Genomic DNA, 19,744 nt, shown 5'->3' with positions numbered 1-19,744 from the left:
GTCACTGGAGATCCACGGGGTGGGAGAAATGTCCAAGCTGCAGTCTGTCATGGCTGACCTTTGGTGTGACTGAGTCAGTGCCGTGACTCAGGCCGCAGCGCACACAGGAATTCTGTGCTTTGAGGGCACCCCAGAGGTGCCCCTTCTGGATGGGCTGTGCCACCCCGAGTCCTGTCCTTGTCTGTGTGGTGTCACTGCTGCTGTGCCACCCCAGTGAGCAGCAGCAAAGTGCAGGCCCCACACCTCTGTCACCTGCTCATTGCCAGGCCTGTGCTCAATGTCAGCTTCACCCCAGCTCTGGCCATGGCCATCAGCAGCCTCTGCTTCGGCCTCGAGGATGCCCATGGAGGCTGCAGGTGTGAGTGCAGCACCCCCAGACCTCCTGCATCACCTCCGGCCAGGAGGGAGGTGGCCCTGGGACCTTTTTTTACCCAGGTGGCCACAGGCTGGTGGGGGACAGGCCTCGGGCCAGGGCTCTCAGGGCCTTGTCCATCCCCTTGGTGGGGACAGGAAAGACAGAAGAGTGTCGCTTCTCTGAGACACCCCCTTGCCATCCTTTGTCTTTAACCTCAGTGAGCACCTGGGAGTTACTGAAGCTGCTTCTTGTAGGCATCCTGCTCACCTGCTGTGGCATTTATTTATCACAAGTAAGTGATAAATCTCCGGGGGCTCCGGCGCAGGAGCGGCAACAACTCCCCGGCAATTATCAATAGCATTTCCGATTCCGTTTTACCGCAGCTGGCTGCCAAACCAGCCCGACCCCGCGGGACGAGCCGAGCCCCGGAGCCGCGGAGCCGCCCGCCGAGGCAGCTCCGAACGCTCCGCCGGGGCCCGTCGGGCTTCGGGGCAGCGGCACCGCCGCGAGGCTCCGCCGCCCCCCGCCCGGCCTCGCAGCGCGCTCGGCTCCGGGCCCGGCCCCCGGCACGCGGGGGGGGGGGCTGGGGGCGGGGCCTGAGGGGCGGGGCCTGAGGGGAGGGGCTGGGGGCGGGGCTGGGGGCGGTGCCTCATGGCACGGGTTGGGGGCGGGGCCTGAGGGGCGGGGCCTGAGGGGAGGGGCTGGGGGCGGGGCTGGGGGCGGTGCCTCATGGCACGGGTTGGGGGCGGGGCCTGAGGGGCGGGGCCTGAGGGTGGGGCCTGAGGGCCGGGGCCGGGGCCTGAGGGGCGGGGCTGGGGGCGGGGCCTGACGGCCGGGGCGGGGGGCGGGGCCTGAGGGCCGGGGCTGGGGGGCGGGGCCTGACGGCCGGGGCGGGGGGCGGGGCCTGAGGGCCGGGGCTGGGGGCGGGGCCTGAGGGCCGGGCCCTCCCGCTCGCCCCGCCCACGCCGCCGCCGCGCACGTCGGGCCCCGGGCGGCTTCTGCGCGGGCGCGGCGGGAGGAGGGGAGGGGCGGCGCCGGGCAGCGCCCCCTGGCGGCGGCGCGGGGCGGGGCCTCCTCCCGCCCCTTCCGCCCCTCCCGGCGGGGACGCCGCCGGTTCGAGCCCCGGGGCCGCCCGCTCGGGGCCGTTCCGGGAGGGCCGGGCCAGCGGCCCCCGGCTCCGGCCCCGGCCCGCGGCCGCCGAGCGGCTTCGAGGGGAGCCCGGCCTCCGGCCTCGCCTCTCCCCCGGAGAGCTCCGCCGCCGGGGGGGCCGAGGAGGACGAGGGCGCCGAGGCGGGGAGCGGGCGGGCGGCGCTGCGGCTGCGGGGGCGGCCAGAGACGCGTCGCGAGGCGAGCGGCCTCCGGGCGGCCCCCGCGCCCAAAGCGGGGGGATTTCGGCCCGAAGCAGCGCGGGGAGGGGCTGGCGGCAGCCGTCGGCCCCGGGGCTCTGCGGATCCCCTGTGAAACCTCACCCGAGTTACCTGGCGGCCAGCCCCAGCACCCCGGGGGAGGCGGGGACTAAGACCTCCTCCCACCAGTTTGCGTGTTCCCCCCGGAGCAGCTCGACCCTGCAAATGGGACAGCGAGAGGAATCCAGGCTGCACACTGGGGCTACTGGGCCTGCAGGGTGCTGAGGCAGCAGCGAGAAGCCGCCCAGGTTTCAGCACAAGCAGGAGGTGATGGGGCTTCCACCCCTGCCATGCCGCCCCGGTGAGCAGCAGCAGAGTACAAGAGGATCACCTCTGTCACCAGCCCTAGGTGCCCATTTCCCAGAGTGTCAGGCTTGCCTCCAGGTGCCCACTCCCAGAATGTTGCACCTGCCCCATCCTGTGGAACGTGAAAGGATGCCTGAGATCCCCACCTCATGCCTAGGTCTCCCTGAAGCCACAGGACACCCCCCCTCCCCCCTTGGTCCCCCTCAGTGCCACCAGACCCCCTCTGCAGGCAGCAGGGACCAGGGAACTGACAGCCTGGGGTGCGGGGGGCAAGGGGCTCAGCACCTGTGGGTGCCCAGCCCTGACAGCCCTGTCCTCGGAGCCACCGAGCCTCTGCCCCGTGATGTTCCCCAGCTGCAGCGACCTTCACAGGGGGAACCCTGGGGTTCCCGAGCCCAGCACCCCTCTGCCAGTACTCCAGAACTGCATCTGCGAGCAAGGTGGGTATGGGGCACTGGAGAAGGGGGAGGACACCTAGGGGACACCAGGGAGATGTCTCACAGGCTGTGTCCTTACTCAGAGCTGGACCGAGTGCTCAGCACCCCCGTGACAGGCAGAGGTGAGTGGGGGTGGATTTTGGACAGCGCCTGCTGCAGCCTGGAGAGCTCCTCTGAGGCCTCCTTCCTTCTTGATGCCAGCTCCGCCCGGGCTCTGACTGCGGCTGTTGACAGCCTCTGCTTCAGGCTCAAGGATGCCAACAGAGGCTGCAGGTGTGAGCAAAGCACCTCCAGCCTCCTGTGTGCCCCTGAATCATCTTCTGCCAGCAGGGGGGGCAGCTCTGGGGCTGGATGCTGAAACAAATCCTTTTACTGGCAGGGGGCAGCTCCTGGGCCACGGGGCTCAGGGCCTTGTACCCTTGCCAAGGGCAGGAGGGACAGGAGCACAGTGGCAATGCCAGAGTCCCCTTGGCTGAGGTAAAATCCAGCTTTTTTCATTTTTTTCCCCCAAAATGAGCTTTCCACTAGCAAAAGCCCTGTGCAGAGGGTGAGTGGCACCAAGGCAAGTGTGTGTCCCTCCTCTCCTGTGTCTTTGCCCTCCCCAGCATCCTTGTCTTCCCCAACTAATGTTGTCCCCAGGTTCCTCGCACCTCCTGAGCACTCTCATCCTTCCCCACCATCTTCAGCTCTCCCAGCTGTCTTTGTCCTCAGGCTCCTCCGCCTTCCTTAACACCCTCATCCCTAGTAGCTGTCTTTGGCCATTCCGAACCTTCTCATCCCTCCTGAGCATCACTGTCTGTCCCGACCATCCTTATCCCCAACCAAACACCCTCATCCCCTCGACTTGCTGCCCACTTCGCTATCAGCTGCTGGCAGCTATGTGCACTGCTTAGACAGAAATTAATGAGCATCCTCTGTCTCCCCCAACGTGCTGTGTCACTGTCCCCACACTGCTTCTTCTCTCCCCCTGCAGGGTGACAGGGAGCTGGGTGGCAGTGGTGGCCATTCCCTTGCCACAGTCCCCTGTCATCCAGACACAGACACAGACACAGATTTCTAGGTTGGAAGAGACCTCAAGATCATCGAGTCCAACCTCCGACCTAACACTAAGCACTCCACTAAACCATATCGCTAAGCTCTACATCTAAACGTCTTTTAAAGACCTCCAGGGATGGTGACTCCACCACCTCCCTGGGCAGCCCGTTCCAATGCTTAATAACCCTTTCGGTAAAGAAGTACTTCCTAACATCCAACCTAAAACTCCCCTGTCGCAACTTTCGCCCATTCCCCCTCGTCCTGTCACCAGGCACGTGGGAGAACAGACCAATCCCCACCTCACTACAGCCTCCTTTAAGGTAACTGTAGAGAGCGATAAGGTCGCCCCTGAGCCTCCTCTTCTCCAGGCTGAACAAGCCCAGCTCCCTCAGCCGCTCCTCGTAAGACTTGTTCTCCAGACCCCTCACCAGCCTCGTCGCCCTTCTCTGGACTCGCTCGAGCACCTCCATGTCCTTCCTGTAGCGAGGGGCCCAAAACTGAACACAGCACTCGAGGTGCGGCCTCACCAGAGCCGAGTACAGGGGGACGATCACCTTCCTAGCCCTGCTGGCCACGCTGCTTCTGATACAAGCCAGGATGCTGTTGGCCTTCTTGGCCACCTGAGCACACTGCTGGCTCATATTCAGCCGACTATCAACCAATACTCCCAGGTCCTTCTCGGCCAGGCAGCTTTCCAACCACTCATCTCCCAGCCTGTAACTCTGCTTGGGGTTGTTGCGCCCCAGGTGCAGGACCCGGCACTTGGCCTTGTTGAACTTCATACAGTTGACCTCAGCCCATCGCTCCAGCCTATCCAGATCCTCCTGCAGAGCCTTCCTGCCCTCGAGCAGATCGACACACGCACTTAGCTTGGTGTCATCTGCAAACTTACTGAGGGTGCACCAGTGGCACCCCAAGGACCCTCTGTGCCGTGCTGCACCAGAGCAGGATGGAGCAGTAGTGCAGTGGCACAGCTGGGTGACAACAGCACATCTGGGTGGCAATGACATGGAAGGATCGAAGCAGGACAGCTGGATCACAGAAGCACAGCTGGATTGCAGTGACATGGCTGGACTGCGCTGTCACTGCTGGATCAGTGCCGTAGCTGGATCACAGCTGGATGTCTGGGTTAAAATGGCATAGATAGGCGATTGCAAATGCACAGCTGGATTGCACCAGCACATCTGGCTTGTGACAGCACATCTGGATCACAGGAGCATTGCTGTAATGCAAGTGCATGGCTGGAATGGGGTGGCACAGCTGGATCACAGCCACGCATCTGGGTTGCAATAACACAGCCGGACTGCAACGCCGCAGCCAGCTTGTGGTGGTGCAGCTTGGGTTGTGGTGCCCTGACCAGACCCTAACCACAGAAGGGTTGTGGCAACAGGTCAGATGCACATCTGGTCCGAGTAAGGGTCAGGTGGCAATGTCCTCGCTTTGGGGTTCATGGCCATGGAGCCCTCAGCCTCATGGCGAGCCCTAAGTCATGCCTCAGCTGTGCCTGGGCCCCTGGTTGGCCCCAGCCCTTGTCTCAGCCCAGTGCAGGGTGAAAATACAATCAAAATGGAAAGTCAGGTTGGTTTGTAGATTTTCATGTGTCCTTTGCAGAATGGGAAGGGTGGGCAGCTGCTGAGGTGTGTGCCACCCTTTTGGTGAATAATGAAAGGGCTGGGATGAATCAGGGTAAATAAAACCCTTTTGGGGACAGAGCCAGCTCTGCCTCCTTCTGGAATACCAGACGGTCCTGGACCAGGAAAAAAGGCCAACAAAGAGGACAAAAAAAAAAAAATGAGGGGGTGAGAGTGGGGGGTGGGGAGAAGAAATGCAAAGGACTTTCCAGTCCTCGGCTGGACTTCAACTGGGTTGGGATTTCTGGGTTTTAAATCCAGCCCGGTGTCAGCCCCGCCCCCGGGAGGGAGCTTCATGAATATTCCGTTCTCGTGCACATTCACGGGGCGGGCGGGGCGGCTGACCCCGGGCGGGCGCTTCCGGGGCACCGGCACCGGCACCGGCACCGATAGAGGCAGCGGCGCAGGTAGGGGCGGCCCTAGGGCGGGCGCGGGCGGGGGGCCGTGGGGGGCGGGCAGCGCCGGGAGGAGGCAGCCGCGGCCCCGCCGCCGAGGAGCGGGGGCTCGGCCTTGCTCTTGGTGCCTCCGCTCCGCAATCGGCGGGCGCGAGCGCGCGGGAGGGGCTCTGAACGCGCGCCCTGGAGGTCGTTGTTAAAATGAGGGTAAAAAAAAAGGGGGGGGGGGGGGAGCTTCGATTTTGGCGGTGCAAGGGTACGCCTGGGACGATACGCGCTCGCCGTGAGCTTTCGGAGAATCCTGCGCCACGTGGTCTCTCTAATTAATCCACCCAGCTATAACAGAATCTTCTCACACGCTTTATTAAAGAAGCATATTGCCAAGACGCCTTAAATAAAACAGCTCACACAGCAACCGATTCAGGGGAACTGCCCCAATTCAATGCAAAAATCACAAGCCTCATTTTATTGTTTGTTCTCTAGAGCATGAAAGTCTTGTAATTTGAGTGGGTTCACCCTGTCTGCTTCCTGTACCTTCTGATAGTTACTCCAAATGAAGCCTTGCATGATGTAATAGGGAAGCAGAGATGTTCATAGCCCCATAACCTGAGGAGCTGGGTAAAGTTGTACATCATAACCAACACACTTGTATGAACACAAAGGAGATTTTCAGAGTTGTTGAGGAGCTGGAGGAGGAGAAAACATCCGTGAATAGAGCGTGGGCGCTGCGGGACTTCAGAGAAAGGTGCTTTTTCGGGGGATGAGGCCGTTGGCCAGGTCCCAGCGCACCTCCCAGCGCAGGGCAGCTCTCTTCTTCTCCGTGGGCACCGTGTAGGCATTGGGGACGCAGGTGCGCTGCGGCCTGCTGGGGAGGCCAGGCCGGTTGAGCATCTGCTCCCGAATGCCCCAGCGCAGGTCCTTCCGCTGGTCCTCGCCTGGCACATGGAACCTCTCCCACTCTCGCTTGTATTCAAAGTATTTGGCAACCCGATCGGTTTTGCCACGGTTTCGGCCCAGCGCTTCTAACCTTGGCGAAATGAAGGACTTGGGTGGTCCTGTTGTGGCCGTGTACTGAGAGGTGGGAGAGCCCTGGAGGACCCTGAGAAGAAAGGGGGGACCGTCCCCAGGGGTCTGTCGGTGACAGTAAGGCTCCAGGAAGGACTCTTCAAGGGAGCTGCTGCTTGTCTCGATTTCCCCCTCAGAAAGGCTGTCTTCTGGGCCAGTGCTCAGCTGACACATTTTCTGTCTCAGGCTCCAGACCTCATCGCTGGTCTCCCATGTGCTGATGACCGACTCATCGGAGACCTCAACTCCTCCATCGGGTCTCCGCCTCAGCACCTTCCTCTTCATTGCCAGCCTCCTTGAGCTCCCAGGGGACCACGGTGCGGCGGCGGGCTCTGCAAATGTAGGAAGGGCTGGCTTCAGCCCCGTGGCCGTAGTGTAGGGGTCACAGCGGGGGGGTGCTCTCCAGCTCTCACTGCTGCCTTGCTGCTCCTCATCGCTCAGAGTGACCCATCTATACCGGTCTGCTCCCCGTGTGTTCTCCATGGTTTCTGCTGGGCTGGGTGGATCCTGCAAAAATAAACTTGCAGTTACCGTCTTGCAGTGCATCCAGGTTGGATGAAGGCATGTAGAAAGGGACTCTGAGAAAGCTGTCTCTGACTCTTGGCCACCCTGAAGCTTCTCAGGTTTGTGTGTGTCGATCTAAGCTCCGGTTACACAGAGGAGTCTCTATATAACTATATACAACTCTACTGAAAACTGTGGCATTGCATATGAAGTATCAGTGTGAGATTGGACAAAACACAGGGCAGATTCACTTCGCTCTGTGGCTGTAAGCCTTGTCAGAGGTATTAATGACTCTCCCTTTATGCAAACCACTGTGCTCTTTCAAAAACACCATACCTAGTTGTGATTAAATCTAGGGACATCAAAGAAAGGGTGTTCTATTTCCACAGATGAGGAAAAGATGTTCGTTTAGATGTTGACCATCACAGCCTGAAGGCAGAGCTCCAGGCTGAGTTGTGTGGGGGTCTGGTTGAGGTAAGCCTCAAGACTGGCTGCTGTAGGGATGTGGACACTGTTCACAGTCAGTGTGCAGGTTTGGGGCTATCTTTATGCCGTTAAACAGCGTTGGAAATGCAAATTTCAATCGTGTAGCAGCAATGCCATTATGAAATGTTAGAGCAGATGGTGCTGCGAGATGACTGGTAGCTGTTAGCAGGCTGTCTGAAGTGTTGATGCTAGCTGAGCACACGGCGAGAACGGGAACCGCTCCGTGACAGCTTTGCACAGGAAATGTGGGAATGTGCTGCTGCCGTGCTGGGCTGCTGGAGCAGAGCTGGTCTGACAGCAGTGGCTGGAGGAAGACAAGTGATTAAAAGTGCCAAAGAGATTTGGAGCCTCGAGTAAGATAAAATTGCCCCAGCCAAGCCCCTTGACTGTTCCCACATGCTGCTAGGAACGCTGAATGACGAAAAAGAGGCAAAAGAATCATTGTGCAGGTAATAATTCCTTTACAGAAAGCCTACAGGCACTTGTGTAGTAAAAACTGCACAAAAAGGCAGAAACACAGATTTTCTCCTTTCTCTGCAGGACCTGAGGAGCTACCAGCCACCAACTAAAACTCCAAGGGACGCACTCACTATGGCAGATGGGAGTGGGGCTACTGATCGAGAGCAGCTCCTGAAGAGGGTGCAGGACTTGGAGGAGGAGGTGAAGCGACTGCAGGAGAAGCTGTTGGAGGGCAAGGAGGGCACTGCGGCAAAAGACACAGTTTCAGCCTCCAGGAAACCCAGGAAGCAGCAGCAGCGGCCATTTGATTTCAGCGCCTACGGCCGCAGGCACGTGGCACTGAAGATTGCTTACCTTGGCTGGGGGTACCAAGGCTTTGCCAGCCAGGAGAATACCAGCAACACAATCGAAGAGAAGTTGTTCGAAGCCTTGAAGAAGACGCGGCTGGTAGATGACAGACAGACCTCCAACTATCACCGCTGCGGGCGGACAGACAAAGGAGTCAGTGCCTTTGGGCAGGTCAGGATGGATTTACAAGCTCCAGTGTGGGGAGCTCGGGATGGAGATTCTGTGGGATTAGTGATGAATGGTGATGAGCCCGGTGCTCACTACATGGCAGTGCAGGTTGGATTTGTTTTTAAAGAACTTTTTCAGACACTAATAGATTATTAGTGCTGTTTTTTTTTCCAGGGGAGGATGAAATGCACTTTAGGCTGCCATTTCCTGAGCCAGGGCAGCTACCAGAACAGCTCAGCACTGCCAAAAAGGGGAGATGCCCCTTCTTCCCCGCATGCACATGTTGCTCTTCCTGTGCCAATTGCAATGCTTGGCAGACCCCTCTCAGCTGAGTTAACTCACTAACACAGCAAAAATAATAACTGGATGGCTTCCCACAGAGTGAGAAAGCTGAATTCCCGTGCAGAAGGGTCTGAGGAGAGCTGCAGCCAGCGGAAGGGAGCGTGGGAGTGGGAGCTGGAGGGAGGGGAGCAGCTGGCCCACATGGTGGCAGGGAGCCATCAGGAACGCGCAGCCTCCTCACGCTGCCATCAGAGCTTTAGGGTGGCTTTGCTTTCCTCCTCTTCCTCCTCCTGCTTGTGCTCCGAGAGCAGATTGTGCTTAGCTTTTGCCTTGCTGGGATGGTTTTAACCTGCGTCACTCATCTGCTCTAGGTCACAAAGCAAGCCACATGAAATAAAGGCATGGACCACCTCTGCATGGGCTGCTTGATGTGCTCACAAACCTGCAAGTGTTAATTCACCTGTTCCCATGCTAGGTTTCTCAGCGAGTTGAACTGTTAGTGGGTTCAAGTCATGATCTCCAGTTTGGGGGGGGGGGAGGGAGGCGGGAGGAGTAAAAAAAAAAAAAAAAAAAAAAAAAAAAAGCACATGGGTATCTTGCAGACTGATTAAAACTGAAGCCATTTAGAGACCATGCTGTGTAGGCAGTTTGCAAGTTGCTCTGTTTTATTAAAGGAATCTGTAGCATCTGGTAGGAAGCTTAGTAGAGGCGCTTGCAGTTTTACCCACAGGAAGGAGTGGTAAGACAGACCGATTTAAGATACCTTCCTCTGTAGGAGATCCTGAATTTCTACCAAAATGTAAGGCAGAGGTGTAGGAAGGCTTGGCTTTACATGCCAAGTACACCCATCCACTACCTAATCCCAGTTTTCCCAATTTTGCAGGTGATTTCCCTAGATCTCCGCTCAAACCTCTCAGAGGGGAAGAAACTAAATGGTTGCAAGGAAGACTCAGAAGGGAAAAACAGTAAATCAGAGGAAGAGCTCCGCTACACCCATATTCTGAACAGGGTGCTCCCACCAGATATCCGCGTGCTGGCCTGGTCCCCCGTGGAGCCTGACTTCAGCGCCCGGTTCAGCTGCCTCAGGAGGACCTACCGCTACTTCTTTCCCTGCGCGGACCTGGACGTGGCCCTCATGCACGCCGCCGCCCAGAGGTACGTGGGGACACATGATTTCCGTAACCTATGTAAAATGGACGTGGCCAACGGTGTGATCAACTTCCAGAGAACAATTCTCAGCGCCCAGGTGATGTGGGTGGACAGGGGAGCTGAAGCTGGGCTGCGGGACCCTTTTCGACTATGCCAGTTCGAGGTGACGGGACAGGCATTCCTCTACCACCAAGTGCGCTGCATGATGGCCATCCTCTTCCTGATCGGACAGAGGATGGAGAGCCCAGAGATCATTGACGAGCTGCTGGATGTAGAGAAGAACCCCCGAAAACCACAGTACAGGTATGGACAGCTCAGGAAACCTCCCAGGCTGCTTCTCAGAGACCACTGTGTGCAAAGCACTGTGGGCAAAGCCCTCTTCTGCCAGCCTGCAAAGCCATCTTGTACAGGAAGGAAGCAAGCTGCCAGTGGCCTCTCTGTAAGATAGCATTAAAGATCCCCTTTTCTTGTTACTGCTTTACTCTTAGACAAGTTATTGGTGGTTTTAGCCCTAGGCATTTGGTAAAAAACAACTCAGAAAAGCAGTTTTGTGAGAGGCAGCACTGTTGTTAGCAGAAAGAGCTGGCTGTTGTGCTGTTGCATTAGCGCTGTGATCCTTTTTTATCGCAGGCCCTCTCTAGGATGCCTCCAAACCCTTGGCCATCTGTTTGTAACACCTTCTCTCCTTTTCCCTAGCATGGCCGTGGAGTTTCCCCTGGTCCTGTATGACTGTGAGTTTGAGAACATTCAGTGGATCTATGACCGGGAGGTACAGGAATTCAACGTTACCCACCTGCAGCAGCTCTGGGCCAGCCACGCAGTCAAAACTCAAGTGCTGCATAACATGTTACAAGGCCTGGATGCTGCTCCAGTGGCTGCAGGGAAAGGTAAAAAGATGGCAGAAATGATATAGGGATAGGATTAACAGGTTTAAAAAAAAAAAAAACACTAAACAAGGGGATAATCAAACAGATGTTTGAAAGCATTGCTATTTCTTCACTTGTGTTGCAGGCCCAGGGGATGTCACTACTAGCGTCCTTTGGGGAGATCTGAAGCCTCCAGTGCAAAACCAGGCCAGCAGCTTCATGGAGGGCGTCAAAGCCCGCGCATACAAGCCCTTACTAGAGCGGCCCAGGTGCGAGGGGCTGGAGTCCCGCATCCAGCACTGCCTGCGGAGGGGCCGCGGCCAGGCTGCCGAGCGGGCCGCCAAGCGGCTCCGCACCACGGGAGGCCCGGAGCTCGCCTCACCAAGCGGTGACTCCTGAAGGGATGCTCGCCATTTTTTTTATTTTATTTTTTTATTTTTCTCTCCTCATTTCCCCTCGCGAGTTTGATAAATTTCCGTCAATTTGGGTGAAGCGCTGCTGCGTCGCGGCCTGTGGAGGGGCACGAGCCGGGGGGGTGGGGGGGGTTTGGCCTCTTCAGAGCAGCCCCCGTGCGGTGTGGCAGCCCCGGCCTTGAAGTACCGGGGCCTCCCCATGCACTGTAGAAGACGGGACGGGACGGGACGGGACGGGACGGGACGGGTTCGGTTCGGTTCGGTTCGCCCCCCCCCCCGGCCCAGTACCTGCCGCCCCTCAGCTGCTGCCGTCCTTGCGCCGCGGCCGTTACCGGCCCCTAACCGCCGCCCGCCTTCAAACGGCCGAAGGGGCGGGACGGGAGGGCTGCCCTGCCCTTTCCCATTGGCGGTGCGCCTTGTCGCTCGTCTCCCTCCGCCTCTCCCCGTTGGGTGGGGAGGCTGAGGGACCGCCTTCGCGCCGCCGCCATTGGCCGGGAGGGCGAAGGGGGAAGGAGGGAGGCAGGGAGGGGAAAATGGCGGCGGCGAGCGGCGGGGCGCTGTGGCGGCGGCAGGCGGCGGCGCTGAGGCGGGCGGCGCGCTCCGTCTGCGGGCGGGCGGCGGGGGCGGAGCGGCTGGCGGGGCGGCTGCGGGCGCGGCGGAGCCAGGAGGAGGAGGAGGAGAAGAAGCAGCGGGAGGTGAGCGCGGGCGGGCCGGGGGCGCTGCTCCCCTCGCTCCGCGGGGTGCCCGGCAGCGACCGCCGGGAGCCGTCCTCCCGCCGCCCGCCTCTCGTCCCCCGCAGGTGTCCGGGAACCCGGCGCGGAGACGGGCCCGAGAGCTGGCCGCGCTGCAGCTGGTGCACCCCAACGTGTTGGCCAGAGCGCTGAAGCAGGGAGCCGTGTACCAGGACGAGGAGGTGGTGGTGCTCAACAAGCCCTACGGCCTCCCCGTGCACGGTGAGGGGCGCCCGTCCCGCCGGGTGGGACGTCTGCGGGTCCCCCTCACGGGCAACGGCGCCTTGGGAGGTGGTGGAAAACACCCCCAAAGCGAATGCCGTTGCTGCCGTGCTAGCAGCTGTTACGCTATGAGGCTGCGGATACCTCGCGTATTTCCCGCGCGGTGTGGGTCGTCGCTTTGGGTTTAGCACGTAGTGAGTTCAGAAGGGGCCTTGGGCTTGGGGGTTCTCCCATCTGACCAAACGGGAGAATAGCAATGCCCCTCACGGTGCCAGGGGGGTCCTCTGTCCCTGTCCTTTTTGTGCTGAGGTTTCCCTTCTTCCTTTCAGCTCCAAGGAAAGGTGTGGGGTGTTTGCCATCTTTAGATCGTGGCTCAAATTGAGTTGCCTTAGCAGCTTGTTTCGGAGAAGAATTATGTAGTGCTGCCTCTCTCACTGATCACTGTTAAGAGGGGAAGAATCCCGCTATATTTTGCAGCCCATTCATCTTGCTTTGTGGGGTTAATTTAAGCTAGACGAGGATGTGAATACCTGCCCTTATTGTCTTGCTGTCTGTGGGTTATGCAGGTGGCCCTGGGATCAAGAACTGTGTTGCTGATGTGCTGCCAATTTTGGCCAAGATGCTGAAAAACATGAGAGCTGAACCTCTGCACCTGTGTCATCGGCTGGACAAAGAGACCACAGGTGTCATGGTACTGGCATGGAGCAAGGAGGCAGCAGACAGGATCCGACTCCTCTTCAAAACTCGCCAGGTGGAGAAGATATACTGGTAGGAATGGTTTCAGAGGAAAAAAGTCTTTGACGAGGAGCAAAGGGAGAATTGCCAGTGTGCAGATGTTGGAAAGTGGGGCTCTGTGGAAATGATGGGTATTTGATCATGAGTATTTGGGTCCCCCATTAGAGGGCTGGCTCCTGGGAAGAGGGATGAGGGAGGGTTCCTATCCTAGATGTGCAAAGGGCTGGAGCTGCACCCCACAGACCTCTGCTTTCCCTCCACAGGGCAATTAGCGTAGGGCACCCCGACCCTGCTGAGGGCATTGTGGAAATCCCCATGGTGGAGAAGGAGGTGCGGAGCCACCAGCCTCACTACAAGGTGAGCGAGCATCCTCTCAGCCACAGTTTGAATGCTTTTTTCCCCTTCCTATGGGCTCACCCTCTCGTTATTGTTCAGATGACACTGGCTCCAAACTACCGCCTGTCTCCTGAGGATGGGAAGGTGCTGAAAATTCGCAAGAATTGCAGTGCTGAAAGCGCTGTGACACGGTACTGCATTCTGGCTAGCTCATCTGCCTGCTCTCTGCTGGAGCTCCAGCCCATCACAGGTGAGGTTTGGCCATGTTTCTGCATCGTGCCAGCCACCCAGCTGCTTTGTCACCCTGACTGTGCTTTCTGTGAAGTCAGGAGCAGTCCTGGAGGTAGGAACAAGCTATAGAGCTTGGCCAAGGCTCTGGGAAGTAACGGTTTGCTGCCAGCGGTCTCAGCACAGGGTTATCTGGTGCAAGAATGCTGGTGGATGGATGGCAAGTGCAGAGCTGATGCCCACTGTGGCAGATGTGATGTTTCTCCTCTTCTCCCTCTTCATCTCAGGAGTGAAGCACCAGATCCGGGTTCACCTGGCCTATGGGTTGGGGTGCCCAATACTGGGGGATCACAAATACTCACACTGGAGCAAGCTGGCACCCCAGGTAAGGCAGGTACTGTGCCACACAGCGTTGCAAAGACCAGCTGCCTGGTGGCACCTGCTGGGGTTTTGAGGTCAGGCTGCTGACGTGGGATTGTGGAAGGGATGTCCTCATGCCACTCTCTGTCCTGCAGAAGCTTCCTGAAGTCACCCTGAGGAGGCTGAAGCTGGAGCAGAGCAAGGCTCGCCACCTCCCGCTGCACCTCCATGCCCGCCGCCTCTCCCTGCCGCTGGGTGCCAGTGGGGGCAAGTGGATAGACCTCGTGTGTGAGCCACCTGTCTTCTTTCACAGGACATTGAGGAAGCTGGAGCTGGACATTGATAAAAACTAGGATGGGGCTCATCAGCAGGACAGCACTGGTCCTGTGCATCTCTGTGCCTCTAGCACATGGTAGTGCTGGATCCAGCCTTGCTGCAGTGATGTCTGCCTTGCAGCAAGCGGTGTGATGTGGTCTGCGGTCTCTGCTGCTTGGGAGAAACCTCACCTGATGGGTAACAGCGTTGCTGGCTTCAGCGTGTGCACTTTTGCCCATAGTCCAGGCCTGATTTAGAGCAGAAATGCGGCTAGGTGCACTCAGGAGCCTCTTGTTCATGCTGATAAAGCTGGGTAGAAACTGGGCATCACCCAGTCTGTGTTTTGAACTTGACCCTGCACAATAAAGGACCCATCTCCTGCGGAGGTGAAGGTTGTGTGGTTCTCTGTGGGCAGGGCAGGACGATCTCAGTGCCTGGGCAGGTTTGAGCCCATGTGGGTGCAACCCCACCTGGTTCAGGGCCTCCCTGGCTCATCCTTTCTGTGCCGTCTATCATCCTGGCACACTGATTTGGAGACTCCCTTTGTCTGAAAACGCAGCAAAAGTGAAATTTGGCAGCAGCTGTGAGTTTAGACTGTGTTGAGAGACTGTTCAGAGCTGCAGCATGGTGGGGACTCCCTCTCCTCGGCTTGGCTGAGCAGCCCAGGGCTCCCCCAGCTTGGTGCTGTCAGCACAGGGCTTTGGCTGCCTGCTTTTTGGGCAGCAGCCGTACTGCCAGAGTGGGGGAGCTTTTCTACCCTTCTCTTTTCTGTCCCACCACCCCCCTTCTGATTTCCATATTGCTTATTTCCAGATCCCTCTACTTGCATTGCTCTCCCACTGGAGCTTGCTGCCTTGTCCCTGATTGTGTGGGCTGCTGGTCCCGTGGTGCCAGGCTGGAGAGGGTGACAGAGGGAGAGGTTAAAAAGCTGGCATGCAGGGAATCGCAGCCTGTGCTCTGCATCAGTAGTGCAGCCACTGACATCTTCTCAGCTCCCACTGTCCCTTGGCCTGTCCCCAAGTCTTGGGACTGGGCAGCAGGACCTTCAGCAGCCCTAGCTCTCTGCCCGTGCAGGATTGCTGGAAAGGGCTCTTTGTACCCTATGGGGCCACTCCGTACCTGGCTGGGGCTTTTTCAGTAGGGTGATGCCCCATACTTGCTTGTTACAGGAGGCAAAAATAGCTTGGGAGTCCCACACCCCATGAACGTGCTGCTGGAAATACATCTGCTTATGAGAGGGGGGAGTAAAACCACGGAGATCTGGTATGCAGTGGGACAAGCGGTGGCTGGGCAGGAATGCTGTCTTCCCGGCCTTGGTGCCGTGAGCGCAAGGTTTTTTTTTTTCTATTTCAGGGCATGCTATTTGCATCCTCACCAGGGAAAGGCTTCCCCTGTAATTATCAGTCAATTTAACGCACTGTCTAAGCTGCCATTTACAGCTGCCTGGCTGGTAGTGCTTGGCATGCGATACCTTCAGACATACAAAATCACTTGCCACGCTGTTTGCTCCTCAGACAGCACCAGAGCCCCAGGCAGCAGCACCAACTTCCATTTCCCTGTGGCGTGTCCTGTCCCAGATAGAAAAATGTCCCTGTCACACACAGCCGCCGAGTACATGCTTTCAGATGCCCTCCTCCCGGACCCCAGTGGCTCCCGTGCCAAGGGCTTGCGTCTGGAGCTGCCGAGTGACCGCGTGCTGAAGTTCATCGCCGTGGGGCTGCCCCTCTTCCTCGTCTCTCTGGCCTTTGCCCGGGAGTTCTCTGCTGGTGAGCTGTGGGGGACGGGGGTTTGCACCAGCCAGTGATCACGTTTTGTTGCTGAGACAGATTTGGTCTATGGGGGTGGTGGGTGCTGCAAAAGCTTGGTGTTTTCACACACATGGGCACGCCCTGAGACAGAATGCTGAAATCCCCTAAAACGGGATTTCCAGGTTTTCTGTCTCGGGTCTATTAGTTGATTGCGGGTTTTAATTGGTTTTGATCAATCTGATGGGGTTGTATTGTTTCGTCTAATTTCTGGTAGCCATCAGAGTGCACAAACAGCAATCCTAAAACCCCAGCAATCTTAAAGGCGCTGGTGTGTCTGTGCTCCGCTCCTCACCTGCTGCTCTGCTTACAGCACTCCTGTGTGTTCCCACTGCAACAGCGGGGTTGTTTCAGAGGAGTTGCTGGTGGGGTGTCGGGGTTCCCCATGGTGCTCTCTGGGGGCTTTACTGTCCCAGGGTGCCTCCGTGTCTTGGTGCTTGCCTGGATGACGGGGATGGGCTGGTGATGGCAGTACGCAGGGCTTCACTGGTAGAGCTGTTGGGTGTTTCTCAACCTCAAGCCAGAACAGGATTTGGCTAATGTTCTGCTGCAGGGTTTGGTTTCACGCTGGGTTCTGGCTGGGCTTAAATATTGCTGCCATGAACCCGTGGCTGTGCTCAAAGGGAAGTGTTCAGGAAGTGATGGTAAAGCCCCTCTGACAGCCAGAAAATGCAGTGGGGACAGACATTTACAAGAGACATTCAAAAAGAGCCCTGTCCCACCTGCTCAGCTCCTCTCCTCCTTTGTAGGCTCGCAGATCAGCTGCTTCTCCCCCTCCAACTTCACGGGGAAGCAATCTGCCTATGCTGACACGGCTTGCTGGGACTCACTCCTCCACCACGGCTTTGATGCGGAAGGACATGCTGTCACCAAGTCCCTTTGGGTTCTCAAGGTATGTCGGTGGGCCAGGATGGGACCACCAAGATGGCGTCTGGGCACTACCGGCTCTCACCATGATGTCAGTGGGCACGGATCTTGCAGGAGCAAAGTAGTCCAGCACCTCAGCCCCCCTAAAATCCCCCTACCCTGGGGATACTCTAAGACGATTTCTCTAACCTGGGGGTGGTCTTCTCCACCCAGGTCTTCCCGTACTCGCTGCTGGTGGTGGCAGTGCTCATGTACCTGCCCTACCTGCTGTGGCGCTACGCAGCCACCCCTGCCCTTCACTCCGATCTCCTCTTCATCATCGACGAGCTGGATAAGTCCTACAACCGCTCTGTACGCCTGGTACAGCACATGAGGAAGGTCCAGCAGTCTAGCACTGAGCCAGAACAGTTTTGGGAGGAATACGAGAGGTGAGATGGTGGGATGGGGACGTGCTTCTTTAGCCCCTCTGTGCTGCATTTGGGCCACATCCTCACTCAGGGTGGCTTCAGTGAAGCAGTGGGGTGGCTTCAACTCACCACTCTCTTTCCAGGGCTCGCCAGGAGAGGTACTTCGAGTTCCCACTGCTGGAGCGCTACCTTGCCTGCAAGCAGCACTCCCACTCCCTGGTCATCATCTACCTCCTGAGGAACCTTCTCCTGCTCTTGTTCTTGGCTGCCACTTGCCTCTACCTGGTCTTTCTCCATCTCAACATCTTCTTTCAGGATGAGTTCAGCTGCTCCATCAAAACAGGACTGCTTCAAGCTGAGTCCCATGTCCCCCCGCTCATCCCTTGCAAGCTGGTCTTCTTCTCTGTCTTCCAGCTCATCAGCCTCACGGTTGGTGGTGTCTATGTCCTCCTTATGCCTGTAGTCATCTACAATGCTCTGCAGCTCTGCCAGTGGGACAAAGGGCTCCTCTCTGTCTATGAGATGCTGCCTGCCTTTGACCTTCTCAGCCGCAAGATGCTCACCTGCCCCATCAATGACCTCAACATCATCCTTCTCTTCCTCCGGGCCAACATCTCCGAGCTGACATCCTTCAGCCGCCTCAATGCTGTCAGCGCCTTGCGGGAGGCCACTGCTGACAAGCAGGACATCGATACCGTTGTTGACTTCATGACCCTGCTGGCTGGGCTGGAGGCCACCAAGCCAAAATACCAGGCTTGTGTGCCCGTGGCCAATGGCGAGGCCATAGGTAGGTCTTTGGGGTAGAGATGACCTCTTTGCGGTCTTCTCAGCACCCACGCCATCACATCCTACCTTGTGGATGAGGCTGAACCTGTCCGCTCTGTACCTTAACCTTTTGCCAAGACCTTAAAGCTTTTTGGGCGAGGGTTGGGGTGCTGCAGGGGTCACTGAGGGGGCTGATGGCTTTCTCTCCCCTTTCATGTCCAGGGACTGGTTTGGCAGCCAGGGCCGTGATGCTACCACAAGCCCACGCGTAGGCAGGGGTTGCTATAGGAACAGTTTTGCTGAGAAAACTGCAGAGCTTAAACCCAGGCTCTGGGCAAACTGGGGGACTGGGAGGGTCCTCATTTTTGAGGAAGATGACAGCCCAGCCTATTGATGGGTGGGGGCTTAGCCTTAAATTTTGGGGTGCTGGTGTATTATTCTTGTGTTACCACGGTTGTGGGTGGTGGACAGGCTCCCAAAGCACCAACGCTTCCTCTACCACGTGCTTAGATTTTGTGGGGAGGTGGGGGGGCACCTCCTTTGCCATGTCCTGGAGTAGCTCACAGTGATTTCTGGGCTCTGCAAAACAGCTCACCCCTGGCAGGGTGGGAGCCAGGATGCCTCCGCTCCTTTCCTGACCCTGAATATGCAGTCTGAGGTCTGTGGTTTTAAAATGAATAAATATGGAAAGAAAGAGACATTGAGCTGTATTTAGCATCGTTGTTGGCATGGCAACTGCAGGGCTGGCACAACCAGCTCTGGGTCTAGCTGGTGGAGAAAGCCCAGGATGCTGGTGTGAGGTGGCTCAAATGCCCAGGTACTGAATTCTTCCTCTTTTTCCCTGCCCTATCCAGAAATGAAGCCTGGAGTGGAAGCAAAGGGAAAAGCTACCCGTGACTCCTTCGGCTCTGCCTGAGCCTGGCCCCAGCAGCTTCTGGATCTAAGCCTGGTCGCTTTGTTGGGATCCACTTCCATCCTCTTTGATGGTAGCAGCATTGGTTGTGTACATTAAACTCAGGTTTTGATACAGGTGTGAAGGCCTCTGTAATATGGCACTGGCAGCCGGGCTGAGCTCACCTGTCTGTCTCCCTTTCCATTGTGCTGGGGTTGGATCCTCCCCACCTCTCCAGCCAAAAAGGGCCAAAACACAGAACAGTGCAGTAACTCTCAGACATCTGAGTGCTGCGTGCTGTAGTGCTGCTTCCATGAGAATTTGTCCTGATGTCACAGCAGGAGTGGGAAATGAGGGTTTAAGTGATATGATTGGATGGGGGGGGAGAGGACCCAAGAACCCCCTAGCCATTCCCTTGTTACTAACTAGGACATCCTCTGCAGCAGACACTCCTGTCACAAAGAGATGTGTGAAACAGGAGCCCTTGGCTATATCTCTGCCCCTTTACCTGATGGGATGTGCCCTGTGCTCTCAGCCCTATAGGGAAATCGTCCTGCAGGGGGGTGAAATCCTTCCTAGAATGACTCCTGGCACGTTGGGGGGGGGCAGTGGGGCTTGGGGGCCACCCAGCACTGCTACAGCAGAGGAAGGGCCGGAAGGTGGGTGGGAAGGGAAGGGAAAGAGGAGCTGCAGGGACTGGGATGCTCCTGGAGTGGAAGGGAGCCTTTCTGCTGGAACACAGAGCCCTTTGCCAGGACCAGGCAGCTTTTGGCAGC

General features: G+C 57.7%; 4 protein-coding genes across 14 annotated transcripts; 3 read left to right on the top strand and 1 right to left on the bottom strand.

Moving 5' to 3' along the window:
* Positions 1–5,920: 5,920 nt before the first annotated feature.
* Positions 5,921–11,869, bottom strand: HYLS1 (HYLS1 centriolar and ciliogenesis associated). Of its 4 annotated transcripts, XR_005814257.1 has the most exons (4): positions 11,594–11,869; positions 10,820–10,901; positions 8,434–8,558; positions 8,187–8,323 (listed from the first exon to the last, which is right to left on the bottom strand). XR_005814257.1 is itself a non-coding variant. In XM_040534363.1 (3 exons), the coding sequence occupies exons 2-3, from the start codon at positions 10,865–10,867 to the stop codon at positions 6,301–6,303; spliced, it is 885 nt and encodes a 294-aa protein (XP_040390297.1). In that variant the 5' UTR covers positions 10,868–10,901; positions 11,594–11,838; the 3' UTR covers positions 5,921–6,300. The 4 variants fall into 4 exon arrangements, 3 of the variants coding, with proteins under 3 accessions (XP_040390297.1, XP_040390299.1, XP_040390298.1); XM_040534363.1 differs by lacking the exons at positions 8,187–8,323; positions 8,434–8,558 and adding an exon at positions 5,921–7,137 and having other exon boundaries at positions 11,594–11,838; XM_040534365.1 differs by lacking the exons at positions 8,187–8,323; positions 8,434–8,558; positions 11,594–11,869 and adding exons at positions 5,921–7,137; positions 11,321–11,419 and having other exon boundaries at positions 10,820–10,903.
* Positions 8,212–11,571, top strand: PUS3 (pseudouridine synthase 3). Of its 2 annotated transcripts, none has more exons than XM_040534361.1 (4): positions 8,212–8,598; positions 9,761–10,329; positions 10,723–10,903; positions 11,320–11,571. In XM_040534361.1, the coding sequence occupies exons 1-4, from the start codon at positions 8,212–8,214 to the stop codon at positions 11,485–11,487; spliced, it is 1,305 nt and encodes a 434-aa protein (XP_040390295.1). In that variant the 3' UTR covers positions 11,488–11,571. The 2 variants fall into 2 exon arrangements, with proteins under 2 accessions (XP_040390295.1, XP_040390294.1); XM_040534360.1 differs by having other exon boundaries at positions 10,723–10,913; positions 11,038–11,382.
* A 62-nt stretch (positions 11,870–11,931) lies between the features above and the next one.
* RPUSD4 (RNA pseudouridine synthase D4) lies at positions 11,932–14,615 on the top strand. Its single transcript, XM_040534366.1, has 7 exons — positions 11,932–12,000; positions 12,105–12,258; positions 12,825–13,026; positions 13,257–13,350; positions 13,429–13,579; positions 13,845–13,942; positions 14,073–14,615. Exons 3-7 carry the CDS (start codon positions 12,878–12,880, stop codon positions 14,268–14,270), a joined length of 690 nt encoding a protein of 229 aa, XP_040390300.1. The 5' UTR covers positions 11,932–12,000; positions 12,105–12,258; positions 12,825–12,877; the 3' UTR covers positions 14,271–14,615.
* A 138-nt stretch (positions 14,616–14,753) lies between these two features.
* PANX3 (pannexin 3) lies at positions 14,754–19,107 on the top strand. Of its 7 annotated transcripts, none has more exons than XM_040534358.1 (7): positions 14,754–15,495; positions 15,586–15,611; positions 15,837–15,998; positions 16,787–16,929; positions 17,118–17,332; positions 17,455–18,098; positions 18,931–19,107. In XM_040534358.1, the coding sequence occupies exons 1-7, from the start codon at positions 15,434–15,436 to the stop codon at positions 18,990–18,992; spliced, it is 1,314 nt and encodes a 437-aa protein (XP_040390292.1). In that variant the 5' UTR covers positions 14,754–15,433; the 3' UTR covers positions 18,993–19,107. The 7 variants fall into 7 exon arrangements, with proteins under 7 accessions (XP_040390292.1, XP_040390290.1, XP_040390288.1 ...); XM_040534356.1 differs by having other exon boundaries at positions 15,747–15,998; XM_040534354.1 differs by having other exon boundaries at positions 15,586–15,998.
* The last annotated feature ends 637 nt before the right edge of the window (positions 19,108–19,744 follow it).

This window comes from Cygnus olor, chromosome 22 (genome assembly GCF_009769625.2).
Source record: "Cygnus olor isolate bCygOlo1 chromosome 22, bCygOlo1.pri.v2, whole genome shotgun sequence".
Lineage (NCBI taxonomy): Eukaryota > Metazoa > Chordata > Aves > Anseriformes > Anatidae > Cygnus > Cygnus olor.
This window is presented reverse-complemented; position numbering and strand designations above follow the sequence as displayed.

Bases quoted from the DNA above. Each gene is read 5' to 3' on its own strand.
- PUS3 (XM_040534360.1), top strand. From the start codon at position 8,212: ATGGCAGATGGGAGTGGGGCTACTGATCGAGAGCAGCTCCTGAAGAGG. The intron at 8,599-9,760 runs GTCAGGATGGAT...CCAATTTTGCAG, and splicing joins GAGTCAGTGCCTTTGGGCAG to GTGATTTCCCTAGATCTCCG. The intron at 10,330-10,722 runs GTATGGACAGCT...CCTTTTCCCTAG, and splicing joins CCCCGAAAACCACAGTACAG to CATGGCCGTGGAGTTTCCCC.
- HYLS1 (XM_040534363.1), bottom strand. From the start codon at position 10,867: ATGCAGCACTTGAGTTTTGACTGCGTGGCTGGCCCAGAGCTGCTGCAG. The intron at 7,138-10,819 runs GTGGGTAACGTT...TTATTTTTGCAG, and splicing joins CTGGCCCAGAGCTGCTGCAG to GATCCACCCAGCCCAGCAGA.
- RPUSD4 (XM_040534366.1), top strand. From the start codon at position 12,878: ATGCTGAAAAACATGAGAGCTGAACCTCTGCACCTGTGTCATCGGCTG. The intron at 13,027-13,256 runs GTAGGAATGGTT...TTCCCTCCACAG, and splicing joins CAGGTGGAGAAGATATACTG to GGCAATTAGCGTAGGGCACC. The intron at 13,580-13,844 runs GTGAGGTTTGGC...TCTTCATCTCAG, and splicing joins GGAGCTCCAGCCCATCACAG to GAGTGAAGCACCAGATCCGG.
- PANX3 (XM_040534359.1), top strand. From the start codon at position 15,434: ATGAACGTGCTGCTGGAAATACATCTGCTTATGAGAGGGGGGAGTAAA. The intron at 15,999-16,786 runs GTGAGCTGTGGG...CCTCCTTTGTAG, and splicing joins TGCCCGGGAGTTCTCTGCTG to GCTCGCAGATCAGCTGCTTC. The intron at 17,333-17,454 runs GTGAGATGGTGG...CTCTCTTTCCAG, and splicing joins TTTTGGGAGGAATACGAGAG to GGCTCGCCAGGAGAGGTACT.